Genomic DNA, 25547 nt, shown 5'->3' on the forward strand with positions numbered 1-25547 from the left:
GGGAAATAAGACTCTGACATCAAGGTCAAAGAAAATGTGCTGTACATTTTAAACTTAGTGACAGGACTTTCTAATATTTTGATTTATTTTTATAGTTTACATAAGAAATTATTTTGAATATGATTTTAATGCATTTGAGAACAAATTAGAAAAGCATTGGTTTAGTTTTTTTTTTCTTCCCGAAGGATGATGGTGTAGTGGTAAACATTATCTGTTTGCATTTATTGAAGACAAACATTTGTTATAATTGTAGAATTTTATTAGAGAACATGTTCGGTTCTGCAGAAAGGCAAAGGGACACAGTTAGGGTTTGTGTTATAAGTAGTTGTTTGTAACGCAGACACTTAATGCATAACATCTTTAAAATAAAATAAGCTTCCTAAATGTGTGACATTAAGGGTTATCTTCTCAATTTGAAGGTAATAAAAATGTTGTGATTTCTAAAAATAAGGCCAGCAGGTATTTGCTGCAGTGCTCCTCTTCTTCGTGTTTTAACTTAGTCTTGAACTTCTTAATGGATCCACGCTTCAGAGCACTTGCTGCTCTTCCCGGGGACCTGAGTTCAGTTGCCAGCATCTGCTCTAGGCAGTTAACACCTGCCTGCAGCTCCAGTTCTGAAAGGCTTCAGATGTCCTCTTTTAGCCTCTGCAGACATGCACACATCTGGCACCAAAACACATACCAATATGCATAATTTTAAAAATTATTTATTATAATGACAATTCTATTGATCATTAATTTTATTACTGAACGTAAAAACAATTTTAGGACATATTGTAAATTCATAGTACACTACATTAGCTTATATTTTTCCATACAAATCTTGCAGCTTACAAAAGCTCTGTTATGACATATACACCCAGGATTGACAATGGGTGCATATGGGTGCAAGAAGATTCACTTACAGTCAGTCAATGCTACACAAGCATGATTTGGCTTCATTAAAAATTTAGAAATTACGTAGTACATTTTGGCTCTCAGACTCAAAGATTTTCTTACTGAGAAAAGAATTACATCATTTCCGTATATTGCTATACTAGAATCCATTTATCTGGGCTTGGGAGATACAAAGTAATGTCAAGTTATTTTACCATTTCTTTATTGTCTGGATGATTTTAAAAGTTAAGTTTTTTTAAGTGGAAATCTTTGGTTCTAAGAAATTCACTTATCTGCCCAGGAGAGGGCAGCATTTTACTACATCAGGCTTATTAAAAAAATTGCCCTGCTTAGGCTGTCAATGTTTCTTGTAATTACTCCCAGTATATTTGTTGCTTGCTTATGAATTAACTTGCATTTATGGAACTAAATCATTCCAATCATTTAATTACACCTGAGGAGCTGAACTATAATTGCCTGCTTCCAACTCGGATCTGATATGGCTTGAGCAGTATTAATTTGGTGTTTACTTTTCTGAGTGCTAAAAGCATTAAAATGATTGTGCAATGGGATTACATTTTACTAATTGCTGGCATTCATTAGCTGGGTAAATGATGAGGAAGAGTGACTGTATATTGCAGAGGGATAAAATTATGGTTTTAAATAGTATATTACTAAGCACATTAAGGCCTGTAAGACATGCTTTAAAATACTCCAGAGGTTATTAAAGACTGTATTTTCTACATGTCTTGCTATATGAATCTCTTATTAAAATACTGCAATTATTATTAACCTTTTTGGGCAATATGTAGGGAAATAGCTTCATTGACTATAACATATTTCTTTGATATTAATAACTTCCTATATTTTCAGCTAATCCAAAAGTAAATGAGGAACTTAGAAAAAGATTGCCAACTCCAGATCAACATATTTAGAGAAAATTGGAAAAGAAGAAGCTTACTACAGCTTTATTTGAGTACTTTTAAAGAACACAGGGTTCTAGCTGTGAAATAAATCTAATTTCATTCTTGTTTTAGAAGAAAGGATGAAGAAAGGAAATATGAAGGAAGTAAAACCTGCATTACTTTCATCATGTTTATTAAGACAAATGCAGAAGGAAAGTCCCAATGATTTCATAAGTTGATTTTAAAAAATTAGAATAGCAATATTAAATTACCTTTACATGTATTGTTTTATATCAATATTTGTATAGTAAATTAAAATCAATAAATTTGAAGTTTTCATTATGAAGTTTGTAGCATGAATAGTAAAGTTTTTAAACACGTGAGATTGTAGTTGGAGATGTAAGTCAAATAAGTTATATATTCTATAACCTGAGAAGGAAGAATGTGTAAAAGTTTAACCTCTTTTTACGAAAACATATCTGTGAAGAAATATCATTTTCCAGAGAAAAAGACTTAATTTCACCCAATGAAAGACAGTTAATTTTCCTTCTGTAGATGTTTTAGAAAGCTATTTATCCTATAAATCTGTTAAATAAAGGTAAGATTTGGGAGTGTTTTGATATATTGTTTTAAGTTTATTTATCTAGAGCTGGCTTTACTTTAGCTTCAGTCTTGGAGCCAAAAGCAGATACAGTGCCAGAACAAACAAGAAGAGAAGAGCACATGGAGGGCTGGGCAGAAGGTAGGGACGCTTAAGTATTAATATCAAGCAACCTCGTGTGGTTGCAGTTGAAGGCACTGAAGGAAGTGTATTTGTCCTACCAGTAAGTTAGCCTAAAACAACAACTACACACACTCACGTGCATGCATGAGTTTGCACATACACATGCACACACACAAAGGAGGTCCACAGAGAGATTTATTGCAAAAGAGGCACAAAAAAGACTTAGAGGCATACACACATACCCCAAAGGAATCATATGTGCTCACAAAGAGAAACACAAATAAAAGATTTTGAGAAGAGGACAGAAAAAGATCGAAAACAAAAAATGTACACACAAAAGGATGGAGGGTACTGGGACCATGACTGAAACAGTGAGACATAGGGAGGCACATACTCAAAAGACACAAAAAAGCAGATATGCACATAAAGAAACAACAAAGTGGCTTGATGAAAAGGAGCAATACCAGAATAGGAGAGACACACTATGGAGGAGACAATATACAATTAAATAGAGAATGAGGGAAGAAAGGGTCAAAACAGAAAGGTGCAGGCATATGCACAGAAAAGCATAGGAACCCGCAGCAGCAAAAGACATCCAGAGGGCAAGACTGGGGATGGGGAGATAAACATAAATATGGGACAGAGGAGAAAGGCAAATCAAGAGAAAAACCCAGGGAATGGACTGAGACACAGACCGAGAAGCAGAAACTTGCCTACAATAAGACACACCCATAGAAACTCAGAGGGGACAAGGTCAGCTGCCCAGACAGCAGTGTGCAACGATGTACAGATATCCAAAGGCTGACTCTTGGACAGACAGACAGACAGAGGGAGAGATACAGAGAGAAGACATAGGTATGCAGAACCAGTGACACAGAGAGAAACAGAATGACAATATAAACGTTCAGACAGGCCGAGAAATGCTGAGGGGAAAAGGAATATACAGGAGGCTTAAGATGAAGCAAAGTAAAGTTCGGAAAATTTGGAATTCTTAGGAAATACATAATTTTAACATGGTACAAAGTGTAAGGCTTAAAACATTTAAACCTGAAATGCTTTACATTCATCTATTTAATTCATCTCAGTTTTATTTTGCAAAAATAGGATTCTTACTAAAAGGCTTCAATTTTTTTTTTTGTTTTGGTTTGGGGTCTTCTAATGAAAGCCTTTATTGTATAAAGTAGTTAAAAAAAAGAAAGGTCAAAGAGATATTAAGGGACAGTCTGATGATCATTGAGTAAGGTACGGTATATTGTTTTGAAGTATTTTGGAAAGGTGCTGTGCTTTATGAATATATTTTCTTCTTTGTTTTGTTTTTGATAGTTAAAACTTCCTATTTACTCTGCTATTAGTGATTTACTGTCCTGTGTGAGACTCTGGACTACTTTTGATGAATTTAATGATTCATATAGCTGAGTTTTCATTAGGGTAATAGTATATATTGTGCATATATATGGTTTTATTGTAAATGTAATAGTTTTGTGTCTAGACTATTAGCATTTAGTATTGGTATACCTTTTAAGCTTGTGATAAGAATTTTTGTTATAAACTGGCACTAATTTGTTGTGGCTATTTTTTTCTCTTACTCAAACACATAAGCAAACATTCTTTTTTGAGCTGAAAAGGCATTCCACTTAACATAGGTACAAAATAAAATAAGGCAGATTTGATATGTCTCCTATTTACATTCCTAGTCTTAGGTCAAACAGGTCAGTGTAGCATCTTTTCAGTATTGTGATAATGGATGCCCTTCAGCAGTGAACTCTCAAATGCTTTCTTGATTCTCAGGTTCACAGCATTAATCTTAAATTGCTTAAAGTTCCATCACACACAGATATTACAGCCTATTCTTATGGATAATTATCTTATTGATTATTTTACCTTTGTAAAGTGGCCTAATTAAAACTTACACCAGGTAGACTTGTCTTCTCATCGCCTTAAATTTTATAAGAACTCCGTGATCTTTCTTTTCTGTGTCTTTTTTAAAAATATAATTTTAAGTACAATATAATTATATCATTTCCCCCTTTTTCTTTCTTTCCCCCAATCTCTTCCATGTCTCCCTATTCACTCCCCCTCAAAATTATGATCCCTTTCTCTTATTATTGTTAATATATATATATACATATATATGCAAAAGTATATACATACAGTCTTTTACTGAATTTCTTATACAAATTTTGCTGAAATATTTTAAATCAAAGACTTATTAGATAAAGTAGACGTGATTATTTACTTTCATGTATATTTTCTTATTATATACATTTAAAAAAATGTAAAGCTGAGGTAGATGGAATCGGTGGAAGGGGCATTTAAAAACATCTTCAAGTTGTTGTTTTTTTTTTTTTTTTAATAGTTGAAGTGCAGCTTTGAATGGAACAATGAGCTGACGATAAGTTGCTAGAAGCAACATAGCCACATGAGTACTATGCAGTCTTCTGGCCTCTTAAATATGTTTCACTTTTTAATAAAAAAGTTTCTATTTTTCAGGATTCCTTTTGTTTGTTTTAAGAAGTAAAAGGAAACATGAAGAATTTAAATATATGTGAACAGTAAGTTTTATGGTTGGTTGTTTAGGTCTTTTTAACAATTGCAAATAGTCCTTCATATCTGTGGATTATATAGCCAAGAGTTTAGCCAAGTCAAAACATGTTGAGGAAAAAAATGTGCCTGCACTGACCAGGTACAAAATTTCTTTCATTTTAAACTCTGAAGAATACAGAACAATGTCTATTTGTATAGCATTATCCATTAAAATCAATCTATTAGATTTAAAGTATTACAAAGGCCTGATGTGTAGCTTCTATGCCACTTGTTTTAAGGGACTTGAGTACCTTACATGCAGGTTTTAGTATCAGTTGGGCATCATAGTATCAATAAGCACTTACTTTTTGAATGTATTAAAGAAGTTATAAGTCTCTTATGTATAGTAATTTGAAATAGTATTACAAATTTCCAAGTATTTCTTACACTAATTTGGGTGGTTTCATCACAGAAGCATGGTCTAAAGGTTTTATATAAGTGCACAACAATCTGTTACAAACTGTTTATATTTATGTGGGTAGATATGTTTGTCATAGTATGTACATACACGTACACACACACATGTGGGCACACACAGTTGTGTGAGTGTGCACTCACACATATGCAACAACACTGGGGGAGTACCAGTTACCTTTAGAAAAATTTGAAACTTATTTAAAGTTAGAACCTTTAGGGGTCAGTGTTCCCTAAGAAAGGTTAAAAAAGGCTACAGTGCATGTTAGAAACATATTAAATCTTCTGTCTTTTAAGCATTTCTTACTAATTGAAGGTAAGAAATGTTGTGAAGCAGCCAGCTTGAAGAAGCTTTATATAAAACCTAAACTCTGTTGGGATTGGAGAACTCTTTCTCCTTTTTAATGTAAACCTTCTGATTTAATGATTTTTTTTCAGTATTATCCTTGGTTTAATATTTTAGGGAATCACATTTAGCATACATTTTATAGAAAGAATAACTATTTTTGTTTGGACGTGTTCTAAGTCCAATTCTACATGGGCTACGGAACTTGAAACTATTTCTTTTAGTTTCAAAGTCGTTTAAAGTGAGTGTGATCCACAGCGGGAGTCTTTGCACTTATGTAACATTGTGAAAACCCACTGCCCAAACTGTTTAAGCTAATAAAATCTGCACATTACACTAAATTGGAGTTCAAAAATATTTTTAGAAATATTGTCGTTGTAAAAATTAAGTAAAACTTAGCTGTTATCTTCCTTATTTTAAAGTTAGATGAGAAAATATCTTGTACAGCGGTGGTTATTGAGATATTTTTCAATAAACAAAATAAATAGTCCCAATTTTTCTGCTATAAAATAAGTATACTGGTCATGGTGATGTACACCTGCAATTCTAGCACTTGGAAAGTAGCAGCAAGAGAATCAGGAGTTCAAGGTCTTGCTTAGCTACATAATGGGCTCAGAACATCGTGGGCCACATGAGACCTCGTCTTACACAAATAAATTAATAAATGAAACAAGACAGAAGGTGACTTTTAGGTGTTATGTTAGTTTCTTCTTGATTCAGAGTAGTGCTGACTTGTGCCTGACACTGAGTTTCTGCTACCAGTTATCTCTGTTGTTACTGGCCACTTCACGGCTCTCTTTGGAAGGTGTATATGTGTGATCTTTTCATCTTTTGTGAAGTTTGTTTTTTGTATTGGAATTCCAACTGTGATTTATTAACATTTTATAAGTAGGCAACTAAAGAATTATGCTTTGAGAAACATCTGTGGAGATGATTATTGGTCACTGTAAATAAGAATCTCAGTTTTGCGAACTAGTTTATTGTGTTAAGGAAGAAGGAAACAGTTATTTGATTAGAGGAGACATCTGCTTCTATCAGCGAAGAGTCCCTGGACATTATTATTACATAATTCTTTACACTGAAGATTTGAGCATGTGTAGATGGATAACTATTCTGTGCTGAGTTGTAGGAATTAAATACTATTTAATAAAGGGCTTTCTAGTAATCAATATGTGCTTTTCCTAAATAAATAATTTAACTAGTAATTAGTTTCTTGGTGCCTGTGTTTGAAATAAATTGTACTTGCATTCTATTCATTTCAATAAAGTAGTATGGTAGAAACACCACAGATTTTGGAGCTGGAATAGAAGAAATTCCATGCCGTAAGTTTTATTTACCACACACTAGACTTTGGTGCACGTGTAATAATGCTTTCCTTACATATGGGAAATGAATAGACAGTTCTTTATTTCTATTAAGAATCGGATTTGATGTATGGAAAAGCCCTACTACAATTTCCAAAAAGGAGAATGAGGTTATTAATGGGCATTTTACATATATGTTATATATGTGGCCATTTTCATTAAAGTGATAAAACTGGCTAGAGATGTTCGAAACAAAGTAAAAGCTTGCTGATATATTTTATAAAGCGTTTGAGTAAATTGTGGTATTCTTTTTAGCTGTAAATAATCTACTTATTAAAAGTTCAAAAATATTAGGAAATATTTACAACAATATTTTATATGGGTATTTGCTTAATAATTTTTATATTTGTATTTAATGTTCAGGATATCATTAGAAACTATTTTCCAAAAAGCATATAAAATATAGAATCAAAAAATATAGAATCAAGAATTTATATATATGTGTGTATTCATATATGGTATATGAATATATATTTACATATTTAAATATAGTTTATAGAGTATACAATCAATAATCGCTTAGGATAAAATCTTTTTATGTATCTTGAAATTTTGATTCCAATAAAAATCTTTAGAGCAGTACCATTGGTATACAGGCTTAACTGACTATTTATTTCTCCAAGTCCAAATTTGCGATTATATTTTATAATTGTTGCATGCCCTGTAGGAGGTGTATAGATAACAGGGCTGCAGTGGGATTAAATTTACTACTTAGCTTCACAGGACTTGGCTTAACAGAGTGGCAGTAGTGTCTACACATGACTATTTAGAATACCAGATGGAGAGGAGGTAGGGTTCTGGCAGGTCGCCAATAAGGACAGGTTGTTCCCGAGGAGATGTGGACTTGTCCCTTAGAGCAGTGGTTCTCCACCTGTGGGTCATGACCCCTTTGGGGATCAGTGGAACTTTTCACAGGGGCCACACATCAGATATCCTGAATATCAGATATTTACATGACTCAAAACAGTAGCAAAATTATAGTTATGAAAAGCAATAGAAATAATTTTATGGTTGGGATCACCACAGCATGAGAAACTGTATTAAAAGTGTCGCAGCATTAGGAGGGTTGAAAAGCACTGCCTTAGAGCAATGATGTAAGGTGTACTTTTTCCTAAAATAATTTATTTTAGTATATTTAATAGTAACATTCTGTGTTTCCTTATTTTTAAAGTTTAGTATAAATGATTTTGTTGCTATTTGTGCCTCATAGGAATTCGGCACAAAAAATTCTATACAAAAAATTTTTATAAGGTAACATATTTTTAGCCTGTTATGACATTTAATATGGACTGTTTCCACAGTTATCATTTCTGATATGAATATGTCACATAGCTGAGTTTATAGTAGGCTCTTTTAAAAAATATTTCTTGGCAGTTGTTCTCAATAGCTTTCAGTTTTTCTTTTTTTAAGTGCAAACCAAAATTGAGAGAATGCCACAATGTTCCCATATACCTCGTTTCCACATATATGCAACAGACATGCTGACCTCTGTGAAACGTTGGTTGTAATCCATTAACCTGTCTGTAAATTCTCAATAAGAGGAGAATTTCAGATACTGTTTTTTCAGTGTATTTTGCTTCTTTTGGATACTATGAAAAAGATTAAACAAGGTAGTCCTCAAAATGTTGAAATTGGTTGAGTAGATTTTTTTCAGTGATTGAATTAAACATATTCTAAGATGGCTGGGATATGGCTCATGTGCTCAGTAGGTGTGAGACTCTGTATTCAGTATCCAGAGGTGCCCAAAATTAGTCTGTAGCGTTTAGATGCAATTGCGGACACTTTACCAGATAATAAGATGGTACTGATAAGCTGTGAAAGAAAGAATAATTATTAAAGAATTATATTTTAACTTTCATGTTTAGATTTTGGTTTGCTTTAGTTTTCAAATATAATCTTTCAGTTATTACTCTACTAATTACTATACTAATGACTGAAAAATGAAAACCAGGCATTTCTTATTGATAAAAAATATGTTTAGTGCCTAGAAAGTCATGTACAAGTTTTGTGATTTAATGTTTTTAAAATTGCAAATTAAGTCTTCTTTTAGTTGTAGATGTTAATTTGATTTGTTCTGAAATTATCTAACTCAATAAGCTAATACAACTGGCAATGTTTATTGCTTTGATCATTGTTAATGGAGCAAAATAAACAGGCAAGCATAAAATAGTTGTTTTCTTTTAATTTTCTCAACTGTCCTAAAAGTATTTTTAAAGCTGTAGTTTAGTTTCAGTTTCTAGAAGATTAGTGTAGTTAGAGTCAATTTAGAATTAGTTTTCTTATAATACAACTTATATTAGCAAGAAAATTTTTGATGAGAAAGACAGAATAAGAGCATAATCCTTAATGTTTCATACCTATGTTAAGAATGGAGAATAAGCACTTGTATTTTCCCAGTTTAATTAAAATAAAAAAATTCAATTTGTAAAAAAATCTATTTTAAATTATTTAAAATGTCTTATTAAAACCAAGTGTTAAAAAATTTTGAAATACCAAGAATTGTTTTTAAGAGTTAGAAAAGTTAGAACGTTAGAAAAATATGTACATCAGTGGAATCTTCCCCCTCCCCACCCCGAAACCTTTGTATTCGATAATCAACTAATATGCAGTTTAAGATCAGGACAGACTTATATTAGCCAAGGTAAGAAGAGCAAAGACCCCACCCCTGACCCCCAAAAGGTCATTGAAGTAGTCCTTGATCTACTGAGATTTTAAAAGAGGAGAGCAACAGGGACTTGCTGTGCATTTTTAATAGGTCATTTGCTTTCTAAGGTGGTCTATATTAGCCTTTATTACCTCTTTTTAAGTGCCTGCTCCTTCCCTAGTCATTTGAAATGAACACATTATGAAAAAAACAAATTTACTCTTCTGAGTCTGAGGCTTTTCTTTCTTTCTTACTCTTTTCTTCTTATTATTTTTTTTAAATCTCAATGTCTCAAGGATTTAATGCTTTTAAAAGTTTAAAATGTCAACTCTTTACTAGGTCTGAGTTGGTTTCGTGTAACTAGCCAGGTGTTAGTGCAGTAGTCAGAGTTATTAAGGAAATAGCCCTCCTACCTTTTTAGGTTATGATTGTGTTTTTATTTTTCTGACTAATGATGGCAAATTTGAATAAAAAGCATCATTTGCATAGAAAGTTATGTAATAATGCCATATAGAGTATAATTATTTCCTAAAACCTTGTATTTAAAGTAACCCGAATTACAATGAGAGATAAACAGAATATTTACCCATCCCTTATGAGCTGCTGCTGATATGTAAATTTATTCTTCTACTTTGCACAAATATACTTTTGAGCTACTGCTTAAACACTTTGAGGTCCTTAGTCAAACAGTTTTAATGATGCCTCCAGTATTATGAAAGTGTGACATTTGATGAATGTCTCATATAGTTTTGATATCTGGGTACATGTCAACAAAAAAAATTGAGCATTAGTTTGTCATGCAACACCTAGATAATTTATTATTTTACTATTTATATCCATCTTGACATTTTTTATCTGCCAAAGGCAGGTTTCATTTGGAATCTTAATCTGAGATTTATTTGGTGGATCTGGAAATCATAGCCAGGGTTCCCACAGGAAATGGTCCATCTACCAATAGATTAAATGGCAGTCCTGCAGTTGTTAGGGGAGCTGCGCATTTAACACACATGCATACTCATTCAGTCAGCACTGTGGAGAAAAATTAAAGTAGTAACCCAGGTTTAGGAACAATGTAGCTAAAAAGTCCCATATTTGCTGAATGACAAAGGGTTATATAGCAGCATTTCATTTTATTATTCGTGCTTGAATTTCTTGTTTGCTTTGTTGAGTCTGCTGACGAATACTAATAAACGCCTGCAACAATCCAGACGAGAGATGCCTGGCAACAAAGCTATGCGGTGGACCTCCCTGATCTTCTCCAGTTCACAACCTGACCTTTTGAAAAATTGGCTGGGCTAAGCTGCAGAATTTGGGTGTAATGGTTATTGTTAACTCCAGCTTTAGGATTTATTAATTTGTGTGATCAAGACTTACCTATACTTCAAAGTTTCAAAAGACCAAACACAATCATCCATCCATTAGAACTAGTATTTTATGTCAGTGATTCTCGATTAGGATCTGAGTGGTGGCTCTTCTGTTTTATTTTCTGATTCTAAAGATATTCTTAAATAAAATGAAAGAGACATAGAAAAAAGTCTAGTTTTCTCTTTATACTTAGAGTTTTTTCTGTAGTAAATGCTATCAGAATTTGAGTTTATAATAAGCATTTAGCTTAAGTCAAGAAATAAGATCATTAAATTTAGTTCACTTGTAATAGCTTAAAATTTACTAAGTTCATTTATGTTTTTAGTTATATTATATGAATTATTTTTAGAAAAATTGAGAAAGCCTGAAAATATTTGAAATGTCTTATAAATTCCAAGAAGCTCATGACAACGAAACTAAAAGAATAAAAACTTACTGTTACACTAATTAAGCAAAATTTGGGATTGTTTTAATAATTACTCCAGTTTAAAGAATATTTTCTGTATTATAAATAGGGTGATATGCATTTTACAAAGGCTTTATTTCTGATGCAATTATTTTAAGCTTTAGGAGATTGATTACATTACCACGTTCACTCACAGATAAAATACATTAAAAATCTTAAACTTTAAGATAGAATTTTATGAATATTTATATATTTTAAGCCATTTTCCCATATAAATCTGAACTTGTTCCTATAAACTAAATATTTTGCTTATGACTATTTCAGTTTGATAACACAACATGTCTATAAAAAGTTAGTGTAGGATTATCAGTTGAAGTTGCTCTTATATAGTAAAATAAGAAAATTCCAGTAAAGTAATTTCTGTGAATAGTCAGGGGGTGATTTGAATCCAAATCATTGGATTGTCATAATCAGAGATAAGTAACCTCAACACTTCTTTTTGATGTGTTTACTTATCCAGATATATCCCTGCACAGGAGCTCAAAGGATGCATTTTTTTCTGATACTAATTCTAGTATGCAAGTGAATACTGTTGACAGTATTGTAGGTTTGGGTTAGGGGCTTACCAACCTCTCGAGAGGCTTTCAGGATCATATAGCTATATCTATACTCTAAAGGGGGTTGTGCTGTAAATATATTATAAAAAGAATGGAAGAGATCTCAGTGATTTTATATTGCATATTGAAGCGGTGTTTGTAATGTTACTTTTGTGCTTTTATTTATTGTTTATGTGATTGCTGAGCAGTTTAAATGATAAGAGTATCTTTGGGTAATTTTGGTCTCAACAGAACTTGTCACTGAGACTATATTCAGTCTGCCACCAACCTTTTGTGTATCCATATCTCTTTGCAATTGTTACTCTGTTGTCTCTCTCCTCAAATCTTTCCCACCCCCCCCCAACAAATAGATACACTTTTTAATTTACCTTTAAATACTGTTTAACATATGGCACCATCTTGGTGCTTAGTAAGTTTTATTCAATATACTTTAAATTTTCTTTTTGTTGGTTTTCTGTGAGTCTTACTGTGTAGCCAAGGCTAACCTCAAATTTATACCCTCTCTTTCCCTCTTTCTTGGATAGTATGTTTGGGAGTTTTGCTTGACAGATACTCTATGTCTGAGTTTCATCCATAGACCTTGTCTTGAGCTTGATGTACATACAGGCTGACCTCAAATTTAAAATCCCCCTGTTTCAGAATCTTGAGTGTTGTGATTACGTGGTTACTAGTGTATGTCACTACACTTAACAAGTACAAGGTTTTACTACTTATTTGCTGTCTGTATGGCTTTGAGATGGTTTTAGAAGTCATTTTCTTTCACTGATTCATTTCAACAAAATAAAAATCTAATATGTTAACTGTGTTTTAGCATGCTATTTAAGGAGATGAATATAATATAGTTCATACTCAATACCTGGATATGGATGCATATTGAGACTAAATATTAGAGAACACATCTATGCAATACTTTTTCTATGATATATATTTAACCACAACCAGCTAATATTATCGACTTGATGATGAGATTTAAATATAAAGAAAAGGATTACTATATAATTTCATTTTTGTTGTATGTGGGAACAACCCAAAAATATGTAGGCAGAGTTTTCGAAAGCTTACATGAGGGGCATTAAGTGTGCAAAGAAACTGCTGAAAATTATAATTTTGATTAAATCATGGCTGTTGAAGCCCAAATTCAAATAAAGTCAGTGAAATCATAGAGTACTCATATATATAACGTCAGTGTGAGCTATAATACCCATGTAAAAAGTCTGTGAGCATATTGTAGCCATGTATAAAGTCGGTGTGAGCATATAATACCCACATATAAAGTCATTGTGAGCATACGTACCCACGTGTAAAGTTAGTGTTCTTAAAGATAGTTTTAAGAGTTGCCTAATCTCTTATGACTCTCCGAGTGCTAGGAATCTGTACTCAGCTTGTAGTGATCCTGACTGCAAATTAATCTCCTGTGCCAGTGTAGTGAGTAGGTGCTGAAATTGTTTTGTTTATTTCGATTTACTGTGTTCCTGTCGCTACATTGAATTTACAGAGATATATTGTCCTTACAGAAATACACAATGTCCTTCACATAGGATTGCTCTTTTTTCCCAGGGTCTTTTTTATGTGTGTGCTTCTAAATTTAAAAGTGTATTACTTTTTAATTTTAATTTGAAAAAGTATGGAACTATTGCATATTATTTAAAAATTAACCTTAAGTGGTTACTTTCTGTATGCATCTTCTTGAATTAGATGCTATTTTATTAATTGCTTATTTATATATGTTGTAGGTATTATGTTAAGAGAGGACTGTATGTTTTAATGTTTCTGATTTTTTTTCACAGTTGGTAGCATTTCCCAAAGAAGAAAGTAAGTGTATATGTAAAAATGCCTGTTATTAAAATAACCCTATTGATTTTAGCTATATAACTATATTTTAGTCACAGATTAAGCTGTGAAAATCTTAATATAAAAGTTGAATTAATATTAGGATAATAAATATAATTTTTCTATTATTCTTAATATTTAAGAATAATTAGTTAAAAATAATATTAAATTTAAAGTTTGAATTTGATGTCATATTGGAAGATTTGGACATAAGAATAGTGAAGGTAACAGCAGAGCAGATTTAAAGATAATAGCCAACATTTATTTGTGTTCTATGTGAATGCTTTTCCAAGACACTTCTATAATTTAAATAATTTAATGATTCTAAGTACTTTTTGAGGACGATTTTGTACTGTACTGGTAGGAAAATTAATAAAGGATAAATAATTTGCTAATAGCCAGACATGTTGGTCCGTACCTGAAATCCTCACAATGGGAAAACCAGGCCAGAGAAGGGTCATGACTTCAAGATCAAATTGATCACCATTCATTCATTCATTCATTCATTCATGTGTGTGTGCATGTATGTGTTTATGCTCATCCGTAACTGTGCATGTGGGTACTAGAAGTTGATGGTGGTATGTTTTTCTATTGATCTCTATCTTATTTTTTGAGACAAGTTTTCTCATTGAACTTAGAGTTTACTGTTTTGGTCTGGCGCTGGTCACTGGGTTTTCAGGATCCTCCTATCTCAACGTGGCTGGTACTAGGGACACAATTAGGTGCCATCATAGCTATTTTTTACATGGGTTCTGGAGATTTAAACTCAGGTTCTCATGTGTACACAACAAGAACTTTATTGACTAAGCTGTCTTCCCAGCCATTGGCCAGAGCTATACAATGAGAACAAATAAGTTCATAAATAATAGTATCTGTTAGAGATTATACAGTAGGCCATGCATTAGAATTCAAAATTGACAGTCTGTTTTCAGAATCATTGCACCAAGTATATTTCTGCTTAGAAAGTCAGAATCCATCAGTGTGTACTTCTACTACTTAACAAGTAAGCTTTTCTCTTGTTTCCCATTGAAGTAGGAGTACTTTGGTATTTCTGTTGTTCTTTTCTCTTGTGTTTGTTGGGGGAACACATATAGTAATAATCTATGTGGGTTACTATTCTTCTACTCCTGAAGAAAAGGAGGCAGAGTTTGGAAATGCATGCTAACTGAAATAAGTAGTATTTGTACAGATGGAAAGACATCTCCATGCACACACATACAAATATCCTTTTAAATTACTTAAAAGTAGCAGTTATCATTAGGAACCTCTAGTTGATATTATTCTTCTGGAATTTTGAAACGTGTTTATTTTAAAAGACTCTTTAAAATTTGGAACACTATTGTAAGTTGTTTATTGAGTTTATAATATAATAGCAAAAAAACAGTGGGAGATAGTATAGGAATGAAAGGCAATAAACAATGTGGTGTATTTTTATATTTCTAGAGTCAGTGTAATAATATTTGCCTCCTTTTCTCCCCTCAAAAGAGAATTTAAAGAAGTGCTTATAAATTTCTCACAAGTGTCAGAAGAAGAGAAACAACATGCCTGTTACAGTTAATTTTAGTTATGAATTTTAAGTTGTACTTTATACACACTAAATGCTTTATATATAGGAATGTATATGTGTGAACACACACGCACACACATACACGCACACACACACACACTAACTATTACTGAAAAAAAGAGACCATGGATTTGAAAGAGATCAAGGAGCAGTATAGGTTAGAGTTTGAAGGGAAGAAAGGGAAGGGAGGAAATGACATAATTATAGTCTCAAAAAGAAAAGAAAAAAGTTAAAAAAAAGAAAGAGTGGTTCATTTACTCTAATGTATTTGCCAGTATTCTTTTTATCTGCTTGTCTTTTTCTGTTCTTGAGTTCTCAGGTGACTAGGTCATTGCTATTCTTAGTAACCTGGTAGGATCCTTAGAGATGATTCTAGTTCAACCACTCTGAGGAAACAGCTCTGTAAACAATATTGACCCCCCCAGGGGACCATAAAATCCATTTACACAGATACCAGTTGTCACAAACTATTTACCAAGCCAGACAGAACAGACTTTCCCAGCTTCTGAGAGTCCCATTTGATTCTAGCCACCTCACCACTTCTGTGTAATAGTCATGAAATAATTCTTAGTTTTGGCTGTGAGTTATGATTTCTTGGATAGCATCAGATAGTATACATTTCTGTGTAATTATGTGAATAAATGAATCCAAAGAGGATCTCTGAGCTTTCTTTTCTAGATAAGGAAATGATATCATAATTTGATTTATATTCCAGAGTGGAATCAAGGGTTTAAACACATTGACACTGTCCCTTTCAGCAATACTGATATTTCCATAAGTAAAATAAGAATTCTTTCAATCAGGAAAATCATCAATTGAAATGGTTCCTAAGACCACTGGACAAGATTGTCTCTGACATGAACTCAGTGGCTCTTTGATCACCTCCCCCTGAGAGGGGTCATTCTGACCAGGCCACAGAGGAAGACTATGAAACACAGTCCTGATGAGACCTGGTAGGCAAGGGTCAGAGGGAAGGGAAGGAGGACCTCCCTATCAGTGGACTGGGGAAGGAGCATGGGAGGAGATGAGGGAAGGAGGGTAGAATTGGGAGGGGATGAGGGTAGGGCTACAGCTGGGATACAAAGTGAATAAATTGAAATAAATAAAAAATTATATTAAAAATGGTTGTCAAAGCTTATATTGTAGCTAGGCTACAATCGGTATTGATTTCAAAAGGTCAGCATCAGTTCCACTCAGATACGTAAACTTCCTTTGGCAGTAACAGTACATGGCACTTGTATAGAATACTTGCAGATGTTTGCAGGATAAGTTAGCACAACAGTGATAGCATTAGATAGTAAGAACAAAATTTCAAAGATATATTTGAAATAGTAGGCATCTATGTCCATATCAAACCATATCCACACAAGAGCAAATAAAGGCATTGATAATAGTTATAAGGATCTTCCTATTGCTTAAATTTAAATAAAGAAAGCAAGACTTTATAGACTTATGAATTATGAAAAGAGATTATTCACTAATCCCATATGGTGATATGAACTTAAATAATATTATATCAGTTAGCAATGAGAGAACAGTTAACAATGGCATTGATTAAACACAAACATTTACTAAAGAGGGTTGCTATTTCAAATGTGGAAAGATAAAAGAGAAAAGGGAGACAGGACAAGAAGGAATTTCAATAGAAGGGTTTCATTTTCAGGTTTGTCTGCTCAGAGAAAAGAGTTGATTTAGAGTAGACATCTATCTTTTGTTTCATATTTATCTTTGTAACTGACATAACCATCCCATAACTTCACTTTGTAGCACTTTTTTGTGTTCATGTTTCTATGTATAGTTCTTTCAGAATTGATGGGTAGTACAAATCAGTTAGCTTAAGCCTTCAGTTGTTCCATCACACTATCATCTTACAAACCTCCTTCTGGGGTGGAGAGTTGGAGAAAATAAAGACTGAATTTAGACTTACTGAAGGCTAGTCTCTGCTCATAGTCGTAGAGGGCACTAAGTCATAAATTGTGTTTATTATAGGATTTGAATAAGATAAATAAAAATTTTCAAAATGGAAGGTGTTGATTAGTACCTTAATTGTACCGAAAGGTTAAAGTTCATGCCTGAATATATTCCCAAGTGTTTCAGGAAAGAAATATGTATGGGCATGTACTTAGAGCAGTAGTAGACTGATGGAGAAAGACAGAGGAATGTAGACAGAGGATTAAAAGGATATTATCTGCTTTATTTTGTTTGTCTGTTTTTGTTACCTATTTTATAAGACAAATTAGTTTGAAAATGAAAAAAGGAAATATAAAAAGACTCACTTTTCATCATTTGTTTTTTAATCTGTCTTCTTTAGCATGTTTCTGTAGTTACTGAAGAGATTTTCATGTTTCTAGTTTCTTTTTCTCCATTTCCTGCCATTTCTTGATGACTTTGATGCCTGCAAAAGTGACATTTTCAGCATGTTTTAAATTTGATTACCTCTTTTCCAAGCATCTTTACCAGCAATCCATTTCATCTCTCTCTCTTCTCTCTTTTTAATAATACAAGAAATACCCAATTTGCTAAAATATTTACCCCTGGGAGAATTAAAGGATAAATTTCCAATTATCATCCCAATCAAAGGATAATTTCCTCTTGTATTTTAGTAACTAAAACCCTTTGAAATATTATTAAAATAAATTCTATTATTTAGGAGCCTTTTAAAGATAGGGTTTAACTATGTAGCTTTGGCTGGTCTAGAGCTTAGTAAGAAAAGGCTGGCCTTGAATCCATGCCAATTCTTCTGTCTCCTCTCTAAAATGCTAGGATTACAAGCATGTGCCACCATATCTGGGTCCTATTTCTGTGTTCTCATGTGTGTGTGTCTTTTTCCTCCCTCCAAACCATTCCATGTATCTGTATCTCCTTCCTCTCTTGTTGTTGCATACATATATATGTTTGTGAGTATTCCTAAATACATAAATACAAACTACTCAGTCTGTATAGCATTACTTGTATAAGTTTATAGGGCTTCCAATTTGGTATTGGGTAACCAGCTTTTGTGATCTTCAACTAGGGAAGACTATTTCTCCAGCTCTCTGTATGCCTTAGTTGGCTGTAAGTCTTTGTGTAGAATCTAGGGCTCATGGTCTTTCCCAATCCACTTTAGCAGGTCTGTTTTTCATTTCATGGTTAGGCAGTTAGGTTGGTGAGGTGAGACTTGATTGATGCAGCTTCTGACATTTCTAGGAGATGCAGCTTTACAGTGAACTCCCAGCTTCTCTGGCTCTCAAATCTTTCTGCCTGTTCTTCTACAATGATCCCTGAACACTAGTTTTCTTTCTTTCTCCTTCCTTCCTTCCTTCCTTCCTTCCTTCCTTCCTTCCTTCCTTCCTTCCTTCCTTCCTTCCTTCCTTCCCTCCCTCCCTCCCTCCCTCCCTCCCTCCCTTTCTCCTTCCTTCCTTCCTTCCTTCCTTCCTTCCTTCCTTCCTTTCTTCCTTCCTTCCTTCCTTCCTTTTTTCCTCCCTCCCTTCCTTCTTCGTTCCTTCTTTTTTTTTTTTTTTGGTTTTTGAGACAGGGTGTCTCTGTGTAACCTTGGCTGTCCTTGACTGGACCTGGCTGGCCTCAAACTCACAGAGATCTGCCTGCCTCTGCCTCACTAAGTGTAATCCCTGGGATTATAGGCATGTACCACCATGCCCGGCTAAGACTAGTTTTCTTAAGGTGTTATATGTACCATCTTTCAACTTTCTGATCATTTGACATTTCATTTATTTCCACAATCTTACATTTTCATTTTTAGAACAAATATCTTTGTAAAGTATTCCTAGATTCTAAATCTTGTGTTTGCATATATCTTACTTACAATCAGTTGTATACCCTTTCCTGGTCCTTGTTATTTTCAAATATTCAAATTGTTAAATCCATTTCTCATAATAATTGTACTAGAGTCCTTCATAGAAGTGTCTGCTCGTCATTCACATTTGTTTTTTTTTTTCCAGTTCATTGCCATAGGGCTTATCATACTTTATGGTTTCCACAAACAAGTATCAAAAATCTGAATAAGTAATAGAATTTAAAAGCTCAAATTTTCTATATATATGGTAGAATACTTATACAGTATAATGTGGTAGAGAAGAACATTTGAAAGCCTTTCCAATATTTAACACTAATTTGATAAAATAACATTTCCCCAAAATGATTTGTTAAAAAAATAAAATGCAGGCAGGCAGGTGGGAAGATTTTATAAATCAGCCTTGTTTACTCTGAAGCAAATTAAATTCTCAATAAAGGAGTATAGATAGTTTGATTTGCAGAGCAGATTTCAAATGTCAGATGAACAGTTCAAATTAGGAATCTAAAAGGTTTTATGACCGAACAAAATTAGAAATAGAGCTAAACCACATAGTATGGTTTCTTTATATATATTAAATGTTTCAAATATTAACTTTTGGGTCTTTTTTTTTTTTTTGAAAGGAGAGGAATATGTTAGTACAGGGTCTTACTTGAACCAGACTGGCCTGAATTCAGTATCTAGAAATCTTTTGCCATGGCCTCCAAACTATTAATTTTAAAACAGTTTAGATTTAAAATTAAAAAGTCTCATAGGGGAGGAGGGGGAGTTTACAGGGGGATACTGATGAATAAAGCATAATTAATACAAACTAAAAGAAAAAATATTTAATAAAAGAAAAAAGTCTCAGAAGTGGGAGCTGAGCGATGTCTCAGCAGTTAACAACAATGGCTACTCTCAGCATTCTAGTTCTATCATCCACATGGTGGCTCACAACAGCAACTCCAGTTGCAGTGGGTTAATATCCTCTTCTGACCTTCATGTGCGTCAGGCACACAAGTAGTAAACAGACACACATCAGGCAAAATGCCCATACACATACAATAAAATAAATTAAAAGACTAAAAGGAAGTGACAGAAATTTTTCTTACTATTACTTTAAGTATAATAACAAGATCTTGGAGGAAACCAAATGCCCTCTTATGTGGAAACTTGTATATCTCTCAAGAAGTTTGGGATGGAAGATGCTCACAGTGAAATACTAATGATTTTCAAAGAATTCAAAGAGTTTTACAATTTTATAATTAGAAAAAGTTGTTAAGTGTAGTAAGCAAATAGTAACATAGCTATCAGGAATGGGGTTAAAGAGAAGCAAAAACAAAACAAGAACAGAACATTAGGGATAAAACACTGGATGGCAGAAGATGCTGAATTACACCTAGAATTTAGATAACTGGACCAATTGTAGCTCGTGGTATAATTGTCCTTAAAGGATCAGAACTTAGAATCTAACACAGTAAAAGCGTTATAATAGGAACATGGGCCTTTTATAACTTCAATGCTCATAGCTCATCCTGCCCCTTTTACAGTCTTTGCTCCTCATACATAGCAGGACAGCATAGGACTCTAAATGATATTAATGATATAAATGACTTTAATGATATTTCTGAGGGCAGTTTTTGTTATTTGTATTTTGCTCTTTTCGTTTGAGTTACTTGTAGAGATGTACATTCATCTCCGTAGTGCCCCTAAAATTCTCAGTTTGGGATTCCATTGTTACATTAGTTCAAAATAGTGAATAAATGTGTAAAGCAAACAGTAAAATAGTTTTCAGAACTCTGAAATCAGTCACTGACCTTTAAATAAAAGATGTTAGGATAATATTGTGTTGAAATGTCATAATTACCTCACAGTATGAGGATATGATACAATATTTCTCCTTTCTGATTTGTTTCCTCAACAAAGAGAAATCAAATTATTTACTAAGGCAATTGATTTGTAACGTAGCTTTCATTTACCAATATGAATATCTAGACTTGAAGTTTTTTATTATCTACAGTTAATACAAACACAAATTAGAATGAAGTTTTGTGAGAGGTTCATTTTTGCATACTAACTTTTTATATTTTAATACTTCATTCATGTGTCAAAAGGATTTTATGTTGCCAGATTGTCTAGCTCATAAGCAAGGCTACAACCCCTTCTCTTCTGTTTTTCGAGACAGGGTTTCTCTGTGTAGCTCTGGGTGTCCTGGACTCACTTTGTAGACCAGGCTGACCTCAAACTCACAGATATACACCTACCTCTTCCTCAAAGTGCTGGAATTAAAGGTGCGTGTCATCACACCTGGCCCCAAGGCTACTTTTTAAAGGTAAATTATTTCTTCGGGAGTTAATAAACATTTTATAATTAATAGTTATGCATGCCTTTAATCTTAGTAACACCAGTTAATTTTGTATAGACGATTTCCTCCCAAACTTTAGTATGCCAGTAAATATGGTTTATTTCCTTAAAAGGAATATTGCTTAATGTCTGTGCCTTAAATAATTTTTGTGATATAATTAGGTGTACAAAGTAGATTTCATAATATATTTTATGACATCAAGGTTTTAATTTTATTTTTATATCCATTTTAATATTGTGATAATGTTTACTGAAATAAGACTGTTCAACAAGTTTCATATGTGGCTATGTCCTTTATCATGTATTATTTGTTTAAGTGCAGATATAGCCATATTTGTCTTGCACAAGAGACCTTTGTGGCAGGTGAGAGTGCACCAGTAGATGAGCAGCTGACTATGAATTCTCAGCAAAACATGTGTAAATTAGACAACGAAGTCAAATCTGAGGACCTTGAACTGCCAAGGAGGAAATCCAGCAATTTTCAAGTCCTCGATCCTAATCCAGATGAAGGGCCATCTATAAAGTGCAGGTGCGTGTTGATTTCAGTGTTTAATCTAAAAAGTAAGAATTGGACAACACTTCTTCCCTAATACACTTTCCTTCTTTATTTGGTGTCACATAAATTTAATGTGTTAGTGACTTAAAAACGATTTCAGGATTCTGCAAGATCTTCTAATACTTGATATAATATGTCTAGGTAGCTAAGAGAAGCAGTACACGATGAGTTTAAAGAAAACAATAAAGTATTATTCTTTTTCAGCATTATTTTCTGTGACTCTTCATTATGGCTATAAGGAAGCTTGTGAAACTGATAGAAATAAGTGGTATCATTTACCAAAGCTCAAACTTGCTCAGAGTTTGCTCAAACTTGCTCAAAGTTTGCTCAAACTTGCTTGCTTTTTTTGTTTGTTTGTTTGTTTTGTTGTTGTTATTGCTGTTTTTACATCACTCTCTTCTTCATGTGGGGTAATTTGAATACCTTTACAGTGGCTCTGTACGCTATCTACCCTTTTCATTTCTAATTGTTTTACATTCTGCAGCTTTAAGTCATCCTATGTGAAGAAATTTGAGTCTGTGATACCTGTGCTTATTATCAATGAGATTATGCTACCTTGATAATGAATCATGTGCAGTAAAGCTAACAGATTTTAAAATGACAGCATAATTCTGTTTTCACATTTTTTGGAGTACTATTTTGAAAGGTTTTTGTGGGGTTTCTAGTTTGTTCTCAGTATCTCCGATATATTCATTGATTCTAATGCATAATAAAATAAATGCTTCTCCCTTAGTTTCAAATTATACTAAAGTACAATTGGGGACATATTTTAGGGTATGTAGGCCAGGAATGTGGAGGAATGGATAAACATTTTTTAATTGTATAGGAAAGATTAAACAATTGAGCTTATATTCCTGCCGTGAGATCTGTGGTATATTCAGTATGAGAGCATGGATATAGCTCTTCACTCACTGATTGTCGCAGGACTCCATGCCAAAGACCAGCCTACCCATCAGTGCCTACATACTTAATACCCTAACACCAGGAAACGATCCAGTGTTTGCTCACTTCTCCTTTATACTACCTGTTTACAGGTTGATATCGTTGGCAGCTGTCTTATAGAATATATTTACCATTAACTCTTTGGAAAAGAAATATTAATTTTAATATTTTCCATTTAATAATAAATATATGAATGATACTGTTTTTAATGAAATTGGGAAAATGGTTTGTTCCATTTTTAGAAAAGCAGAATCTATAAGTTGATCCCAACCAGAATCAAAACCCTAAACACCCAGTCTCTCTGGGATCACTGTGTGCTTTCTACAAACCTAATTTCTCCAGTTGGTAAATTGGTATATCTGTGTGTAAGTATATATATTTATTGTTTTGTAGCCATCATGCTTTAGCTGCATATAAGTTTAAACCGAAGTATCTTTACATATTTATTGTTAATAAGAAATTTATGTCCTGTATAAAATCATATATATTATTTAATAGTTCTCTTTATTACAGTATTATGGAATGTGGAAAGAATTATGAACCTGTGATTTCTCATCAAGTTATCCCAGACTTAAGTAAAGAGACGTCAGTAGCATATCTTCAAAAAGAATTGGAAATTCTCAGAACAAGCAATAAAAAGGTATAGAAATGTAGAAGTCTAATGTCTGTAAACAATGTCTGACCTGTTGAGCATGTTACTTTTCTCTCTTCTCTATTATTATTCAGTTTCATTTTGTTTTTTAATGCCTCAACAGTAGTTTTATGTTTCTTTGCCATCCAGGTATTATTCAGTTAAGTGGTTGACCATGAAAATAAGCTTTTTGGTTTCTGTAATACCACCCATTTCCACAAAGCTCTGCTGGTAATTATGCTACTAACAAATATTCAGATTTCACTTGGCTTTAACGTTATGGAATGTGGGCTATATTAACAGCCAATTTCATGCTACTTTGTTAATTTTCCTCAGTTTCTATGCACTCTTTTATGTCAGTTATACAGGCAACTAAACATCAAAGTTGCAAATGATATATATGCCTTGTATCTTATTACACTATTATATGCAGCCAGCTCAATGTACATGTCATGCTTTGTTTCCTCTGGCTCTTCCTCAGCATTCCCCTGGTCTGTAAATAATTTTATTAAATACTTTTAAGTGTCGATGGGTTCTTTTAAAACCTCTATATGTATTTTCTTATTTCAGTATTTTTATTGTTTGCCCTAATCATACTGAAGTGTGAATATTGTTTCTGAAAGAAAAATCAGATGACAAAAGTGTAGTGAAGAATGGAAAAAGAAAATAAAAGGAAAACATTCTGTTTGAGCATGAGATATTTTCTATACTTTTATTCAGCAATTATTATATGCCATATTTGAATAAGGTGACAGTGCCAATTTAATTGGAATATGATAAGACAGTTTCACAGCCAGATTTGTGTCAGATATTAAGATTGTTATCTTAATTGATTTTGTTTCAAAATATTGGAATTACTAAGAGAAGAATAATCCTGCTGCCCATTATTTTATGATCAGTAGAGCCCTTCAGAATTTTTTGCTTTAAGATAAATGAATGAACGATATGGCTTTGGGTGTAGGTACTTTTAGCTATAATGTTGTTTCTGTTTTATGTCTATATGCACATATACAAATCCATATGGATTAACATGTTTCCATTTTCTATAATTACTTCATTACTTAGAGAGTATATTGCAACCTTAATTTATCCCTCTAGATTCAGTGTATTTAAACAGTTAAATCTAATACTATATAAGGATTTAAGAACAATAAAATCTTACTTTGGAATTAATTATACATGTTATGCATTTATCAGATAAGAATTATTTTTTTCTAATGTATTTTAGCTTCAAGAAAAATTGACCAAAGAAGATAAAGAAAAGAGAAAATTAAAGCTTAAGTTGGAACTCCAAGAGAAAGCGGCAGAGGCTGAAATTGCTGAGAGGACAGCAGGTAGTAGATTAGTGTTCGCGTGAAGCTGGAGGCTGATTGTGTGATGTGGACTGGTGGATACTAGCTCCTTGCCTTGTTTGCCAAAGGAGGAGAGTTTTTTTTTTCCTTTTGGCTGCTTAGAAAATAGGTGGCTTTAACATCCTGGTACTGGTATTAGTGAGGGCTTTACCTGTATTCACACTGATTTGGGCATTAAATGCATTGTTAACACCATGTCAATCCAATCACAAAAAGGTTGTTTGTTTTGTTGGAAGGGCCTGAACAAACAAGGGAAAATCATGATTACCAGTGCCTCTGCCTTTCAACCAGC

At 33.1% G+C, this 25547-nt stretch overlaps 1 protein-coding gene across 10 annotated transcripts in view; it reads left to right on the top strand.

Annotated features, from left to right (window-relative positions):
• Mipol1 (mirror-image polydactyly 1) overlaps positions 1-25547 on the top strand; it is a 303874-nt gene that overhangs the window by 36275 nt on the left and 242052 nt on the right. For 6 of the 10 annotated variants that reach the window (XM_060387528.1, XM_060387537.1, XM_060387538.1 and 3 more), the window contains exons 2-5: positions 21596-21742; positions 22097-22303; positions 23786-23912; positions 25132-25237. In XM_060387528.1, coding sequence (XP_060243511.1) covers positions 22170-22303; positions 23786-23912; positions 25132-25237 — 367 coding nt within the window. In that variant the 5' untranslated portion in view covers positions 21596-21742; positions 22097-22169. Of the gene's footprint in view, positions 1-16444; positions 16595-21595; positions 21743-22091; positions 22304-23785; positions 23913-25131; positions 25238-25547 lie in introns of all 10 variants that reach the window. The other 4 variants (XM_060387532.1, XM_060387530.1, XM_060387531.1 and 1 more) reach the window with 4 other exon arrangements.

This window comes from Meriones unguiculatus, chromosome 7, assembly GCF_030254825.1.
Source record: "Meriones unguiculatus strain TT.TT164.6M chromosome 7, Bangor_MerUng_6.1, whole genome shotgun sequence".
Lineage (NCBI taxonomy): Eukaryota > Metazoa > Chordata > Mammalia > Rodentia > Muridae > Meriones > Meriones unguiculatus.